This window comes from Uloborus diversus, chromosome 1 (genome assembly GCF_026930045.1).
Source record: "Uloborus diversus isolate 005 chromosome 1, Udiv.v.3.1, whole genome shotgun sequence".
Taxonomy (NCBI): Eukaryota; Metazoa; Arthropoda; class Arachnida; order Araneae; family Uloboridae; genus Uloborus; species Uloborus diversus.
This window is the reverse complement of record NC_072731.1, coordinates 192,696,483-192,714,891: the sequence shown is the minus strand read 5'-3', so window position 1 is coordinate 192,714,891 and position 18,409 is coordinate 192,696,483. Positions and strand designations below refer to the sequence as shown.

The 18,409-nt window shown below is 31.8% G+C and overlaps 1 protein-coding gene across 1 annotated transcript in view; it reads left to right on the top strand.

Moving 5' to 3' along the window:
* LOC129223973 (SAP domain-containing ribonucleoprotein-like) overlaps positions 1–13,603 on the top strand; it is a 45,587-nt gene extending 31,984 nt beyond the window's left edge. The window contains exons 7-9 of the mRNA XM_054858363.1: positions 3,144–3,212; positions 8,431–8,514; positions 13,298–13,603. Coding sequence (XP_054714338.1) covers positions 3,144–3,212; positions 8,431–8,514; positions 13,298–13,339 — 195 coding nt within the window. The 3' untranslated portion in view covers positions 13,340–13,603. The remainder of the gene's footprint in view (positions 1–3,143; positions 3,213–8,430; positions 8,515–13,297) is intronic.
* The last annotated feature ends 4,806 nt before the right edge of the window (positions 13,604–18,409 follow it).

Below are 18,409 nucleotides of genomic sequence, written 5' to 3'. Positions count from 1 at the left end.
CTCAAAAAGGATTTAAGATCACACATCACACTTCCTTCATCTATCAAACGTTTCGGAAACCTCTTGATGAAATTGTAGGCCAAAATAAAAAGTTACTGTACAAAAACTCACTGAAGCAATGCCATGGCTAGGGGTCGAAGTAGTCCTATATATCCTATATTTCCTATATTTTCAAAAAAAGCATCAAAATTGTCCTATATTTTTAAAAAATGTCCTATATTTCCTATATTTTTCAAAAATGTCCTATATTTTCTATATTCCCTTTTTTTACCCTATATATCTTTTAAAAAAAACAGTAAATAAACTTTCTGACATCGGATTTTTCGCTGAAAGTACTTGCCCAAACGAATTTCAAATTAAAAAATGCAACTGACTAAATCCTGCAACAGGCATCTTCTCTCATTGGCTACAGCAATGTGACATCACTCTCTAGTTGGTGGAGTTTCGAGAACTAAGTCTGAAGTTGGTTTTAGAATTTTGCGTTTGGGGGGCAACAGCCGTTTGTTTTGTTTTCCATCATGGGGGTTTTCATTTTTGTTGGTATAGGGGCCTTGGTGGCCGTGTGGTTTTGCCAACTTACTTTGTAAGCAGAGAGGCGCAGGTTCGATTCCCGTCTGTAGCCATGAGTGTTCTTTTATTCCTATGTAATTTACATCTTTCATGTGTATTGTCCTGGAAATAAAATATGGAAAAAGGTTGTGGATTATTAGAGGTAAAATCTTCTCCGCTGAGAATAGCTATATACCCCAACATGTGTTACCATAAATCAAATCGAATCAAATCATTGGTATATTTTTGTGTTCAGTGCATTTTCTAATTGGAATTTTCTAATATTCTTTTTGCAATCTTTTCTTTTTGTAAAATTTGGGATCATCGAATGTTAGTTCCTTATGACGTTAAACGTAGTTTGTTGTATTAAGTGGAATTATAATGGCGAAATCGCATCGCTTAACACAATTTCGTGTGGAGTGGTTGAACCAGGAGGACATTAATTGTACAACTTTTGGTGCATGTGCACTAAAGAAAAAGATGATTTTACCGCTTTTTGCCGTTTTTTCAACTGTTTGTCATTTTGCAACCATTTGAGGCAGCATGCTAAAACATTCAAGCATAAAAAAAACTCTGAAAAACGTCAGGAGGATCCTCCTCAAGCTCTGTTTGTTCTTAATAGAAGTGGTAAAAGGTTCAGTTTAGATATAAATCAAATAATAGTGGAATTTGTACTTGGGTCATGAGTAAGGAAGAAAAATAAAAATCAGCTTTGTTCAAATTTTGTTCGGTTATTAAGTCTATAAAGTACACTTTTTTCAAAAATTATTCTTTCAACTACAGGAAAATCATTTGAGATGTAAGTTATAATTTTGTTTAAGGTTTTTTTTTTTTTTTTTTTAAACAAAAACATTGATAAGAATAACTAAATAATATATATATGTATTATTTCTTTTTTCATAGCAAAATTATTCATATAATGTGTCCTATATTTGTCCTATATTTTTTGTGGAAAATGTCCTATATGTGATAAGTCGGTCACTTCTACCCATGCATGGCGTATGAAAGTTGTAATACGCGCAAAAGGTGGTCCAACGAAATATTAAGGCATGCGACTTTTTTTTGGACACGTACTATACATTTAACTGCTGCATTGATTAATATTTTATGTTCATAAAGGTCAAAGTTAGTGGTCGTCACTGGCCACAGGGCTTCTAAATGAAAAAAAATGGCAATTAGAATGTTATTTGTCATGAGTCTTTAAAAAGCAAGCCTTTTTTTTAATTTACGAGATATTTTTGATTTAAATAGAATTTTCGAAATTTAAATCTATTTTAAGTAGTATTTGATACTTACAAATTAAACTGTTCAAGTTAAATCCCTAAATCAGACAATTCTTCTGTTACATGAAATACACCGCCAGCTCAGTCATTTCCAGCCGAGGACTGCAGTTTCGGGCTTATTAGCACTCATCAGCCCGGCAAAGGAAAGTGACTGAGCTGGAGATGGAAAACCTCCTGGTGAGTGCTAATAAGCACGAAACTGCAGTACTCGGCTGGAAATGACTGAGCTGGCGGTGTATTTCATGTATTTCTGCTTTAGCCCTGGCTATGGGGCAGTAATTGACTGAATTCTTCTGTTATATATAATGATTATACATGTAACTAAAATTGACCAGATTAGATAATTTTTTAATTTTAGCCACATTTGGTAACCTTGAACGTGTCCCATCGTACACATCTGAATTTGACAAAAACTTGTTACAATATCAAGTCCCAGCTCCAGTTGGGTTTATTTCCCAGACATTTTTTAACAATCAAAAACATCTTCCCCTTTTCTAAAAAAATTAAATAAATAAATTTTAAAATAAAGAATTATAATTAACTGTGAGAATAAAAATAATATGTAGCACTGAATTATTTTCCTCAAATAATGATTTTTTTTTAAAGAATCCTACAGTTAAATGCATAATTAAAAAAAAAGCAATAGCTTCTTGATAAATTCCATCAAAACTGAAAAGCGTTTTTTTTTCCGTATGGAATTTGTATCTTATTAATATACCTATTTTTCTTCACTATTTTGATTTGATGGAAGTTAAACAGGATTGTATGATAAGTTTATTTTTGAATGAATAATTAAATAGCTTAACGCCTGACAGATAAAATATCCAATCTAATTTATTATGCTTAGTTTCATTGAAAAGGAACATGCTGTGTCATATATCTTTAGCAATTTCTTTTGATTTTAATTTTGATTGCTATAATGATTCCCCCCCCCCTTTCAGTTTCAATTTACTTCATTTAACAACAATATGAATCATTCCGTTTTCTTTTGTTAACATTGTTTATAATTAATATTTTTTATCGTTTTTTCTAATAAAAATACTCTGAACTTCATACCCATCAAATTTGTTCTTCTTAACTTTTAAAGTTTTAATCCTTAAGTTTTTTTTTTTTTTTTTTTTTTTTTTTTTTTGAATATCAACTGAATTTAAATCACATTGTTCAAATCAGATAGATTTAAATTGCTCAACCTTGGTATTTAGGTGTTTTATAATACATGTGTCATCTAAACATTTTATTTCATTGTTCTAATAATAAGTAAAGCATTTTTTAATGTGAGTTATAACTTTTAAACTCTTTTCCATTTTTTAGGCCCCTGATGTGGACACTTTGAAAAAGAGGGCAGAGAGGTTTGGCCAAAATGTGTCGACTGTTTTAAAAACAGGTAAACTTGTTTTTTTTCCAAGAAGTCTTTTTGTCTAAAACATGTTTTTTAATAGAATAAATTCACTGTTGTAAATATTGAAGCTTTTCTATTTTGTTCTTCAGTATAGAAGTACTTTTTTCATGAGCTTTATTTCTTATGCATGAGAAGATGTTTTCTATGTCTGAAGGACATGCATAAAAATGTGTTGCTCTTCATGTTGAATTTATAGTTGCATGTTTCTGCTAGAGAGCGAAACGCAGGGATGCACAACCTGTGGCCCACAGGCCAAAAGGGCCCGTAAAGTCTTTTGAATTGGCTCGCGGCAAATTCTGAAAAAAATACCAAAAAAAAATTTTCCGAAAAATTTTTAAACACCTAATTTAGGTAATCTTTATTGATTTACCATTCTTGTTTGCAATTTCAAGGTTCAATACAGGTCGATTTTGCTCTCATTTATAGAAACCACTTCCCAAAATTTGCACTTGCAAAACGGAGCATTGACAAAAATAGTGTAATAAAAACACCTCCACCAAAATGAAAATTATTAATGAAATATAATATTGATCTGAGTAATAAAGATCGTATGAATACGCCATTTTCGTAGCGATTCAGCCTTTGTTGGTCCATTTGTCTGCTTAGCTAATTTTGGCACATTTTTAGTGATTATGTTGCTATTTTATAGCATCTGCTTCTGATTTGTTATTTTTCTGATTATTTCCTTAGTAGTTCATAGTACAAAGTTTACTGAGCCAAAATACAAGGCTCTTTTTTGTTATCTTGGATTTTTTAGCAATCCCCCTCCTCTCCCCCCCCCCCTAACAAAAAAAAAAGGCATTTGAAATAGAAATACCTTGAAATTTCCCAGTAAAGTTTTCATTGGTTCCTTTTTGCTTATTATTTGTATTAACTTTAAATACAATTCCTAACAGATTTTTAAAAAATATTAAAATACTTAAATACTTCTTTTTTTTTTTTTTAATGCTATCACACTGATTTTTAAAAAAAGAATAACAAAAATAAAATGCAGATATTAAATTTTTACGAAGCTTGTCACTAAGATAAAAATTGGCCCCTTTATTTATTTGTTGCCAAAAAAACTTACTTATTTGGATACAGCTGATTATACCACTGTGTTAAGCATTGCGTACATACATCTACAAACGCATTTGTGTCATGAATTTGAGCAAGCCCAAAACTAGGTATTTTGTTTGCTTTGTTGTGGCCTTTTGTTTTGTACCTTGCTACAATGGCAGATTTTCATTTTTTGCCAAAATCTGCATAAGTGCAAAAATTAGCTATGTTTTGTGAAATTAAACGTATTATCTCCAATTGCAGTGCTATATACATTGACTGCCCCCCCCCCTCACTTTTTAAAGTGCCCCTCAACATAATCAGTTCTTTTCTTTGTGGCTCGCTGTTTCAAAAAGGTTGTGCATCCTTGAACTAAAAGATCATTCGAGGTCTTGTGGTTAAGAGCCTCTCATTCCGACCCTGTTTTATTTTGGGTAAGTTATGCATGTGGTTTTTCTTTTAATTTGCAAAATTTCAATATTTTCAATCTTCAGATTCGCAGAACCCACGTTATGGTTATTCCAGTTCAGTTTTAATAAAAAAGATGTAGATATTTAACAAAAAGGCCATTCTTGTAAAAAAAAAACTTGGTGCTTTCGCAAATCATTCTTGATTATTTTTCTACTGTTTAGGAAATAAGTAATATAGTGTACTAATATAGTAATGTAGTACATATGCCCTATTTTTCCTTTTCAAGCTTACAAACTTTTGATAGCTATTAAGAGCTCACAATTACAAATTTTCGAAACAAACTGTAAGAAATTCCGAAACAGTGTCGAACTTTAAATGTGCATGAAGTTCAGAAAAATTAGTTTTTACTTTTTTGTTTAATTTTGAAACATGGTATATTAAAACATTTGTTTCATTAATTACACTGGAAAACAAGCCAAAGATATTTGGCATGATGTTTACTTTTTCTAATGCAGTTTCTTATGCTGATTACAAATCTGAAAACTATTTTGCTCAAGCACATCAGGTTTTCAAGATGTCAACAAAAACATATATTTTTCAATTCCTTTTCATTTGACTTTTTTTTTAATGGAACCCCGAATTTTTCCATGAATTGTGAATATTTCAGCCCCCCCCCCCCCCCCCGAAATTTTACTGCCCCAATCGAAATATGTAAGCTACAATGTTATTAAAAATGTTAGTCCCCCTTCACATTTCCATTATTATGCCTCCACTTTATATGAAGCTGGAGCCCGTAAAGAACTTCGTGAAGGCACTAGACAACAACTCAGATGCTTTTCGGCACCTATCCAACAAGTTTCCAGAGTTGAGTTATGTGAAAGTGAAAGAAGTCGTGTTCATGGTTCCACAAACAAAGAAGATCATTTACTTACTCAGCAGTACTGAAAAAGATGCATGGTTAGCATACAAGTCTGTTTTAGTGAATTTCCTTGGAAATAATAAATCTCCTGAATATATAAATATTGTGAAAAAGTGCATTACTGCATACAGGTTGTTGGGTTGCAAAATGTCCCTCAAGATTTATCTCCTCAACTTCTTACCCGATAACCTAGGTTCTGTCAGTGAACGTTACATGGCGAACGTTTTCATCAGGACATCTCAGTGATGGACATGGCCTGATTTAATTGTAAGCTTGTGAAGCTCAGGCTTTGGGGCCTCCAAATATTAGAAACTTTTTGTTTTACATACATCTTTTCAATTCTATTGAACTATAAAATTATAATAAATATTTTTTGTTCAAGTATAAGTTTAAAAATTTAATTGTTATTGCTGACTCTGTTTCAACAAAGTTATGAGTTTAGCGGAAAACAAACTCTCGCCCATTAAGTGAGACAATTATAAGGAGTGACATCTAGCGGAGAATTAGATGGCTCACTTGTCTTTCCATGTTAACACGGAACTCACCATTAGTGCTTATGGCATTTATTTTGTTTCTGTTAATTTACAATATTTCAAGATGTTTGAATCTTTTGTAATTAATTATTTATCTAAACTTCAAGTTATAAAAGCATTGATACAGAAATTAAGTAACTTCATAACTTCCTTTTAAGATTGTATGACTATAAAGGGCAGCATATAGCCATGCAAATGCCAAGCTGATGGGGGGGGGGTGTAGGCTTCTTTTTTTTTTTTTTGAGGGTACGCCACTGCTCTTGGGGGATGGAAACCTCTGTAATGACGAAAAGAAACCACATTCTTCAATTGTGCAATTTTAAGGGGGCACCACAGGTTTGTTGTTCTTTCAGTCCTAAAATTTCTAAATCGAGCCCTGGTGATGAAGTCATGCTATCAGAGTCGATGGAGTGCAGTAATGTTGGCTGACTACTGCTGGATGCTTCAGCGCAATTCCAAAAATGCTCAGCACAAATACTACATCCATGAAATTCAAACCAAAGTATCTTTAAATTGAGGATTATTTTTGGTTATATTTATATAATTTATATGTGTGTTATACCTTAAACTAGATGCTATATAGTTTATGTTAATTAGTACTCTATTAAGCAATATGTTCTCTATTGTAACTTGTCTACAAGTTGTTGGCCTTGATACAATGTTAAACAAATATAAATGGTTAGTGTCAGAATTCTCAAAAACGGTGGGTGTTAGGGACAAACGGTTTGCATATTTTTAATCAGCATGTCTAGATTGTCTTAAAACAAGGTGTTAGATTTCAAGATATCCGCCAAAACTCTGTTTTGTTTATCAATGTTATTTTCTTCTTTTTAGTATTGTGTATCTCAAATGTTTCATTTAATTTTAAATATTTCAATCAGACAATGACAGAGAAGTGTTAGATACCAAGATATCCGCCAAAACTTTTTTTTTATCAGTGTTATTTTCTTCTTTTTAGTATTGTGTGTCTCAAATGTTTCATTCAGTTTTAAATATTTCAATCAGACAATGACAGAGACAGTTAAATTGACAATGACCGAATTCGGTTAATTTATTCAGTCAATAAAATTAGCTTCAAAACTAAACTATATGACAAATAACATTGTGACCCTAAATAACATCAGCTTTATTTATATTTTTATGTGCAACATTAGTTTAGTGCAAGCAGAATGTTGTAATCTGAAGATTTTTTTCATACATATATTTCTCTGCAAATGATTTGAAAACACATAGCCTTTTACAAAAATATATCAGAGATGGGCCAAACTGAAATTAAACATGCCTGCTAAAAATGCGTCTTAACCAGACGTTTTATTTACATTTTGTCATGTTCCAGCGCTTAAATTGAAAATTCGCCTATCTGTAATATTCCTTGCATATACTAACTTTTATTTTCTTGCATTGTTATCCGATTCTGAACTATCTTCTACGTCTCTAGCTCATAGGGAAGTCAGTCAAAAATCAATATTAATGATTCCACCCAAACATACATGTTTCAATCAGAGTTAATAAAAACATGGTAAAATTAATAAAATAAAAGCCTTTTTGGCTAATTAGTGGAACTCTGCCTTTCCAATCTTAAAATTAGCTGAATTCCAGTGAAAACTGAAAGCTTTTTTTCCTTCGGTTTTTAAACATTCATAAATATGGTAAATGTAAATAAATCATCCAAATAATATTAGAAAATTATTAGCTTCTGCAGAATAGAATCAATAGCAATTGTGCTGCAGCTGCCGTTTTGACCAGATGTTGAGCACAATTGCTTAATGTGTAAAAAATTTGCAAAAGTTGAAACAGTGCTTTTCAGCCAATATTCATTGTAAAATTACAAAATTAAAGAATTTAGTACATTTTCGTAAAAGTTCATTCCTATACTACCTATTGCCATTTTATGCTGCATCAATTAATGTCTGATGTTTACAAGTTCAAATGAAAATAACTGATCAAAAGGGAGTGAGAGAAAGAGTGCAAAAGTGTGAAGTGCTTTTGTATCAAATTCTAGTATTCATGTGCAAATTAACAGGAAGAATGTGTGAAGTTCAGAACTCAATTTAGTGTGATTGGGAGTCTAATTTTACCGGTGTGGGGGGGGGGGGGGAGTAGTCTATTTTTAGGGCCTTTTCTCAAAAAAGCTTGATTTTTCAACTCTTTTTCTCCCACCTCGCGACATTTTCGAAACTTCTCTATTTGTCATTTATGCTGTGAACTCTGAATAAATTGATTTAATTTTCTTTTATTGAAAGCACTGTTTAACCTAGTTGTTTTTACTCTTTTGCTTAAATGTAAATTTATAATTTTCAGATTGAAGAAAAAGAAAAGCTTTTAAAACGCAAACTAAAATTTGGAGCCAATGTCTCGTCAACTTCTAGTTTAGATGATAAAGTGAGTTCATGCTATGCTTGATTATGTCTTACATAAGCTTATAGGAATATAAATATTTTTTTGCTTGGGTCAATCCCTTATGTGTTTATATTCTGTAACCTATAGTTTTAAATTTGCAAATGTTGTTTATTAAATGTTCAAAATCAAATTAGAGTAAAACATTGTTCAACATCCTTCAAGGGAGTGGAGTGAAACGACATCTAATGGAAAATAGCAATAAATAACTTTCATTTTTTAATGCAAGTTAATGAAAATATAAGCTTTACAATTCTAATAAAAATGTTTTATATAACTAATATAAATCATTCTGCTGTAGTTTAAAACTGAAAACATTTACTGAAGTTTTCAGTAAAACGTACCTTATAAGTGAAGCATAACTTGCATATCTCCAGTAGTAATGTAATTATATCAAAATTATGTGGTATGTGTAAATACAGACATTTCTCTAAAAATATATATTATAGTAGTTTGATGTGCTGATAACCATTCTGCCCTCCTAACCCTAATGGGTGTATCTCAACGTTTTTTGCAATTGTATTTTTTCGCTGCTAAGGAATGTTTGAAAGGTAACTCATCTTTTTCCTTAGCCTAAAGGCTGTTCTCAATTATAAACTGTCAAAAATCACTAACACAATTTGACGTATCTCAAAAATATTATTTCCTAAACTAAAAAGCAGTAATACGTAAAATACACCGCCGGCTATAGGGCGGTAACTTACTGAATAAAAAGCAGTAGTCAACCCTCGTTTATCGCGGTTAATTCGTTCCAGACTTGACCGCGATAACTGAATTTCTGCGAAGTAGGATTCTGTATATATTTTTCTAATTAGAGCGCATAAAACTTACTTACGGCAATTTAAATAAGTTTTTATCATAGTTAGAGCCCCCTAGACATGAAACAGCACCCTTAGCCACCATTACATTTGTATTACTTAATATATTGCACAAAATATGAGGAAGTTAGATACGTTAGACGTAATAGATATCACATTGTTAATTGTTGGGAAATAAACTACACACACACGCGCAGTTCTTATAATCTACTACTAATCTATGAAAAAACCTCAACTTGTTCGATGAAGAATCAATTGCCCGTTAGTGACCGCAGGTGCCCCCGTCTTGCTCTACATTTACGTGTACAACTTAAAAAGCTAGTACATTGTTGAACACCATTTACAGATGTATTTATCACCTAGTAAAAATACAGTGATTTATACTTTCCAGTTAGTGCTTGACAGTTAAAATGGGATAGCGATTCCCTACACTTTTTTCCGCGATTTTATACCTCCACTCCCTCAACTAGTACTACTAGCCCCTCAGACCTTACTTAAAAGCTGACCTCACTTAAAAGACATATACTTTGTTATTCTTTTGTAGAAAAAATTTTACACGAGCGCATAAAAATTTACTATATTTGAAAAAAAAAAAACGCCATGTAGTGAAGCCGCGAATTTTGAAGCGCGAAGTAGCGAGGGACGACTGTGTCTCAATTTCCTTAGTAAAAGAGGCGTAACTCAGGGTTGCGCCTATTTCGCTTACCATCAAAAACAGAAGTTCATTGAAAATCCTTGGCACTAAAGGCATATCTAATACATACAGTGGGGGCTCGTGGGAGTGGGCTCGGGCCCCCTCACTTTTTTAAGACAATAATTTATAACTTGTTATTTATTTTCCCTTTTTTTATGTGTACGTGCTTGAAATTTAAAAAAAAAATGGATTGTATCGCATTTTCCTGTATATAATCCACAGATTATCTGTTACAAAAGTGAAAAATTTATGATTTGCGGGTCATACACTGTCGCGGATTATCTGTGTTTTTTTCCCTCAATACCAATGCATTGAACTTCAATAGAATTTACAGTAGGATTCGCCAAGACCTTTACCCTACTTGTATGTTGTTTATTTTACATATATTGAATGTTTTTCTCACGCAATTCAGGCTATGTAAAATAAACAACTTACAGTAAAGGAAGAAGCCTTCAATTGTACAAGATTAGACCTTTTGCTCCTGTCTTGACTCTTTATCTTCAAGTAATTAGCGCACTATAATGACAGTTTAGCAAAGAAATAGTTATTTTTTAAATTATTTTTATAATTAGTTTTGAATATACCTTCTTCAAGTTTTAAATTTAGTTGCTAAAATTGTATGTAAAATCAAAACTCCATTTTTTGCATCATATTTTCCGCAGATTATACAAAGATTTTTTTTCTCTTCAATTTTGGAAAAAATTCCAGGGGAGGAGAACTCCAGAACCGCTCCCTGTAAAAATCTTCAAAGTTTGTCTGCAATTGTTTTATTGCTTCAAGTAATGCATCAAATTAAAGCTAGAAACATGAGGTTTATGAAATAATAAAAGAAAATTTTCATAACAGTAACCTTTTTATTATTTTTTTGAGCCTAAAGTTAACGTAATATAACAAATTGTATTTAGGGAAAACATTGTACAGTTGGCTCTTTGTTTAACGACTTTCAAGGGACCACAAAAAATCGTCCTTAAGTAGAAATCGTCCTTAAATAGAATGCCTTTAACACTATAGTGGAACATCTGAGACAGTGAAAAGCCGTTGTTAAACAGAGAGCCAACTGTATTTTCTTTCCCCCAGGCTTACTATTTAAAGCAGGAGAATTTTGTATGTGTGTGTATATATTACTATTTGAGACATTTGTCTATCCTTTGGAACACTTTTTTTTCATAAAATATTTTACAGAATTTTTAGTATAAATAAAGTTATAAGGTCTCGCTGTCGCACCGTCACAAAAAAGATGCTTAAGTTACCATAGCAAATGCATTCATCCATGGAAAAACATGAAACTTTCCAAGGTTCTAATGTTTGCAGATCTGTATAGAAGTACAATGTTTAAATTTGATCAAATATTTATTCTCTGGGAAAATTGGATGTGATAAACATTTGACAGGTTTGACAAAATCATTGGGGACAGGTGTGACAGCATTTAAAATAGCTTTTAAAAACTTTCTAAATGAAATAGAAGATTAAACCATTCTATTTCTTAACAAATTAGCATTGCAGTTTAAAAAAAATGAAAATCTTATAACATGACAGATTTGAATTAGGTTGTATTTCAATAATTTTTTGGGTATTAAGTTACTTTTATTTAATTCTTCAAACATTTCAAAGGAGTAAAATAGCTTTAAAAGAAGTAAATAATCAGTTGCAAATTTCCATAACTACTCTGTTTTTTTGAAAATGCCTCAGTCTAATTTTTTTCATGAGATAAAAAGTAATATCGGAGACACTGGAATTATACAACAAGTAAACTTTGCCCAAAATTATGGCACAGGTTCTCAGGATGCAATATAAAATCTCATTAACCAATTATCACATTTACAAGTTGCGCATGGTTAAAAGAAAATACAATTTGCTCCCTTATGGAAGTAAGTTACTGCATCATGGCAAACATGCTCCATGGGACCTTTTAAAATGCTAGCATAACTGAGCTGAAAATGGAATTGTCTTAACCATGAAAAGTGAAAATATGTTCTGATTGCTGTAGAGCTCAATCAAAAATGATGTGTTAACAATCAAACTAGTGCTTTTTTCTAGGAGAGGAGATTTTCAACTCACATCAGATTAGAATTTTTTTACCTTTTTGTATAGAATGGGACAGTAGTCTTATTTGTAGGGGCTAAATGCAGTCAACATTGTCAAATTGAGTTAAGTCAAATCAAACTGCTTTTTATTTATTAAATTGTGCAGTGAAGATAAGAATTCATCTGTGTATTGAAGCAAACACTATCTGAGTGAATATCATCTGCAAGTTGGAATTAATGAAGAAATGAAGTTCAGAGAAGTGATTATTACTTTTGGGAAAGCAGCTGTGATAATGTTGAAGCTGAACAGACTGCAAAGTTTACACTGTAAAATATAGCTATCATTGAAACTCAAATGCTATATCTTACTCCCAGTCAGATTATATTAATTATATTAACACCTGATGTAGCTTTTATTTTTCTTTTCACTAATCACCACAGGCAATGCAGTACAAAGCACTACATTATTTGCTTTTTTTCTTATGAAATGTAATTTTTATTCACTATTGTCAAGTTTGTCATCTGTACTGATCACTATTCTTTCAGAAATTGCTCATCCAAGGAACGAATTTTCTCAGCACAAAAAAAAAAAAAAAAAAAAAAAAAAAAATCCTGTTTAGTAAAACAATTTAAATTCATCATAAATATCATGTATTAAGTTTCATTTGAATGTATTTTAATGGTGAAAAAAATGCTATAGTCATGAAACATTAAAATATTCACAGGAATTTCTAGAAATATGAGTGCAGTTGAAAACTCGTGTCTCGCAAACATCACAAGATTTTGAACTTAAAAAAAAAAAAAAAATTGAAAAGTCCTACAGTTTTTCTTCAACTCAATTATTCAAGTAAATGCATAGTTAAACATGATTAAAATACTTTGTTAGTATTTGGTAACTGATTTAGTGCTCAAAATGTTGGTTTAATCAGTAAAAATAGTGTCTGAATGTCACACACGTCACAATGGAATTTCCTAAAACAAAACTAAAGCATAACTACCTTCTCTTTTTGTCAAAAAAATATCAATGTAGTTTGCAAAAGCATGTGCATTTTAATCCTGTTTGTTAAAATTTTTAATTTTACCTTGTTTATTTTATTCCTTTTTTTAGTATCAGTACTTGTTTGGTGGTGTATAAGTTTCAGTAGTACACTCATTTCTTATTTTATAGTGTACATTATTGTTAGTTATTTGGAAATTCTAACATTTTGACACTTTTTTTCCCTCCCTATCAGACAAAGAAAATGAAACGTGCAGAAAGATTTGGATTGTCCTGAAGATACTCCTTTTCTGTTGTTACATCATGAACTTGTAATTACATAAGATGACTGTAGCAACATTTGAATTTTAAGACTTGTAATATAGATTTTCTCCCTTCTATACAAAATCCTGCTTTCATGAACTTCTTACATCCTTCATCAAATATGTTGTAACAGGAGAAAGTTTTTCTGTTATCAGTATTAAATTAAATAAAATATTTCAAAATGCTTGCTAATTTTTGATGAAAATAAATCAGATTTGCTATCTGTTATTTAATTTTATTTATTGCAGTTTATTATTCTTGGCATAAATTCATAATGTTACTGAATATTTTTTTGTTTAAAAATAAACCCCAAAGCTCGAGAAATAGTCCTTGGATTCACTTGAAATTCTTACAGAGCGTTCCTTTTATGTAGAAGAGTGCCCATAACAATTTTTTGTCCTCAATTCTAAGCATTTTACAAGGATTAATTTAAAAACATTTATGTGTGACTAATGATTTATATGTATTTTTGCCTATTGTTAATTGAGAACTGAAGTAAATATTTGTCAGTTGCATAAAAATTAATACAAATATATAAAAAATTCTTTTATTCCAAATGAAAGAATTTTTTATATTCTATGCCCAGTACAGAAAAGCATGATACATACAAAAATGGGATGTAAATTCGATGTCTTATAGGAAAAAGAAGCAGAAAAAAGAATAAAACTCTTTCAAGCTAAAAAGGAATTCTAAGCATTTGAAGGGCTCATAGTCCTCCTACATCTCCTATATTTCCTACATTTTCACAATTTGTCAGATATTCTCCTATATTTTCTCACTAACTCCTATATTTTTTCCATCAGATGTCAAATGCTACTCAAAAATGCAAAAAAACCTTTGATGCATTTTTTTCTTCTTTCTCCCCTGAACTGTGCATTCTTACATTTTTAATGTTTACATATGTACTAAACTTCTGTTTGATTATTTTCATGAAATATATACAAGATATAGATGGTTATACTTGTCACTTTTAACTTGTTCTCAATTGATTATTTTTCTTTTAATGATTTTACTTTGTAATAGTATAACATATCAAATATAAGTGTACTACTGTAAAGATTTTGAAAGGTTTTAATTTTGTCACATATAATCTTACATGTAGTTCAAATGACCGGTTGTAGCTCAAACGATTGTTTTTAAAAATGCCGTGTATTGATTTTGGTATCAATTCAACTTTGAGTACTTCAAATGTTTCAAAGCTGGTAGCTCACTGAAAAATTTAACTATCTCAATGAAATAGTGTCATTTTATAGGATTTTGACTGCTGTTTTCAAATATGTATTTTTTTTTTTTTTTTGTGTAGATTTTCCAAGAATTTCAGAAATCAGTCTTATCTCCGAAATTTGTTCTTTCGGCTCATTTTATTCTATCTATTTGGTTACGGTTACAAATTGGAGAGGATAATGGATGGTTCTATGCTCCACTTGGGCTCTTCTAACACCTCCTTTCGTTTGACATATTAGGTCGAATTCACCCTTTATACATGTGTGCACATATATATTTGCTCAATAACTAAGTTATGGATATTGCAGTTACAGTGAGCACCAGGTAATTGAATCAGCCACTTTACTGATTCAATTCCTCAGAAACAGAACAAAATCCAGTTTTAACATCAAAAAATTGCATAATATTTGAATTAAACATGCCATTTAAATGAATCAAGCGTACAAGACTGACCATTTCTCTCTCTCTGTCTCTCCCCCAAACGTGATGTATTGACGCAGTTTTTTTTCTGTAAATAGTGAAACGAAAGGGAGGCAAAGTGTTGTACACTTTTCGTAACCACTTTCTCATGATATGTCACGAAACCAGTAAGACGAGAGACGAGGAGTCAACGGGACTTTTCGTCGCTAATGTTAGGATTGAAGCAGGGAGGTAGGTACCAATGCCGAGGACTATGAGTAGATTTATGTCATTGAAAAACGAACATCCAAATTAATTATTGCCTAGTTTTAGGAATCAATAAGACATGCATTTTTTCGAAGCACTGTAGTTAAAATCTAAATTTTGTAATTGCTTTTTTGTACTGTTTTGTCATAAAATTATTTAAATAATCAAAGAATGGATATTTTGAGTGTGCGGTATACTTCTAATAATATCTCGTTTGACCAAAAATTTAATTAAGTTCTCTGAAATTATGTGTGGAATTCCACATTTAAAAAAAAGAAAGAACACACACATAATTTTGCTTCATTGAATTAAAATTGTTTCAAACAAACACGATTCATATAATCGACCGTGGGTACAAAAATTCATTTGCTCTCACATCTGTGACTCTTCACATCGCTATGACTTCATGCATTATGGAATTGTATTGATACTGACACTTTTTGTTTTGTACAGTGCTCCAAACATACTAGATGCTATACTTTTTCTAAGTTCCTATGTATTTTTCTACCGAACTCCTATATTTTTCCGTTTAAACTCATATATATATTTTTTCCACTTGCTATGTATGAGCCCTGCATTTGTCTTATTTGTTAGTGAAATTAAAATTCAACAATTGCATCAACTGTAGTTAAGTCAGAGCATTTGAAGAAATTTCTGTCTTGTTCATTCATCAAAAAAGGGGGGGGGAGCAAGCTTAAAATCTCCCTTATCTGCTAGAGGGGTTCAGGGCATCTCCCCCGGAGTCATTTTTGAAATTGTAGTCCTAAGAACTCAGTTTTAGATGGTCTCTCAAGGTTCAGACGTTAGAGTAAGAGATGGGACTTAGGCGCTGTCTTCGATCGATTTTTTTTTTTTTAAATAGAGTTACAGTGAAATCAATAACCCTCACCCAAATTTTTCAACATTGAAGTTCCAAAACACAATTGGATTCCAACTGACAAACTTTGATGATTACGCGAAAATGGCTCTTTGGTTCTCCCCAAAAAACATTCCAAAATAGAAGTCCTAAAAAGCATAGCTTTTAAGCGATATTCAGGGACTAGGGTGAGGGTTTAAAGGTCTCATCTTAATTTTTTGGAATCATAGTTTTTTCTTTTTCAGATTTCATACGGAAGCATTGTCTCACTCTATTTTAAGACTACTGTGTAATAAGCACCTCAACAAATCGTCTTTTTGAAAATCTTATTTTTTTCGACGATTTGGATGATATTAGAAGGAGGGGTTCGAGACGCGAGGCCTTTGTCTGTAAGTTTTCCGAAATGGAAGTCTTAAAAATGCGTCACTACATTATATTTTATAACGTTAGGGGCTGTGCAACTTTTCAAAATAGCAGATCCAAAAAAAGCAGTCTTAATTGATTTTCGGTGTTGTTAGAAGTAGAGGTGTTTGGTAGTTCTTCCCATGGAAATGTTTCAAAATTGAACACCCGGAAACGAGATTTTAGATGCTCTTTAATGATTTTGGCTGGGGTGGGGGGGGCTTCGGAAGCGTAGTATTTTGAGGAATTTCTTATTCTTGGACAGTCTTGGAAAAAGAAAGAAGGGGGGGGGAGAGGGAATAATATGGAATGTTTTTGAACAAATATCATATTCAGTTCTGATCGGGTGGGGGCACTGTGCACAATTCAAGTCCGGACTGCAGAAGGACAAAAACGGGACCGCTAAAAATGTATAATTATTTAAAACGTCTTAAATAATAATTACTTTCTACGCTATTGCAATATCCCACAGCATCCTGCAGATGAATTAGGGCTCTGCGAGGCAAACATTTTGGGGAAGATTGCATGACGGGTATCACTAAACCAATTTAACGTTGAACAAAATTAGTTTGAGGTAAAGGTTAAACTTCAATATCCAGACCTTATGCTCAGACAACTTGACCTTATGTCCTATGTCTGTTATACATCTACTACCGCGATAACGATATTTAGATTTCTATCCGTCCGATATATCGTTTGAAAATAACATACAACACTTAATTACAGAGAAATTAAAATACTGACTTAAAAATACATAATCTTTCATAGCTCTCTGTGATGGTTGAGTTTGAAACTTCAAGATATATTTTCTGCATTCTTCAAACAGTTATTTAATTTTTAATTATAGTAAAAGGGAAAAATTCACAAGGCCGCTGAAGGTAAATATGGGCCGCTTTATCAGTTAGGTGTCCGGATCCCCTCTCCCTATAAAGTCCTCAAAACTTACACTACTACCATTCAGAACGGGGTCCTTCCAAATACGCCCGCTCTCTTTCTGACAAAGCTGACATGGCCTCTCGTAGGCAGTGCCGTAGCTAGGGAGGGATGGTCTGCCCCGGGCGGCACTTTTTGGAGGGCGGCAATTTCGCACTTTTGATGCGAAAAAATTCAATGTATTTTCCCAATGATGAAATCGGAGTTTTCATCTATTGCTGGAGACAAAAAAAGAAAAAAAAAACGGTCCGTACTGTAATGTTTAAGTACGCCTATGATAATAAATTTACTCTAAGACAAAACATATGGTTTTCTTGTCTACATCTCAGCATTATTCTAAGATTTTTTTCACTTTTCGTCTGAATATATAGACTGAGGGAAGCTGCAGTGAAAAATCATGAGACCTAAGGTTTTTTTTTACTCTTAAGGTTTACTATAGGGGAGGAATCAATACGTTTCATAACCTTTCGTTGTATGATGAATCTACCACTTAATGTTAAGAAAATTCTTTAAAAACCGCCTTTTTAAAAGAAACACTATTTTTTTTTAAAGCAAAGTGACAGCAAGAGTAAGAGGAGAAAAGTCTCAAATAGAGGGTAATTTGTTGCTCAACTTCGAGATAACATTATCTATTTCAACTATTTCTTTGATTGGATCCTAGATTACAAAATTTACATTAAGACAGAATGAATTTTATGTGCACTTTATAAAAGCACCTATTCACAACTCAAATAATGTTTGCTGTTAATATTACTATTCTATATCAACAATATTCCTTTAAATAATGAGTTTCACATTTGGTCATTCATTATAAGAAGATTTTAATCAATAAAATGTCTAGGCAAAGCCTTTTACATTTACATCAAAAGTAATGACTTTCGATGCACAACTTTTCCTTCAAATAAATCACAGTATAATTAGTCGAATATATAGGACTTCTTCATCTTATCATCATCCATCAGT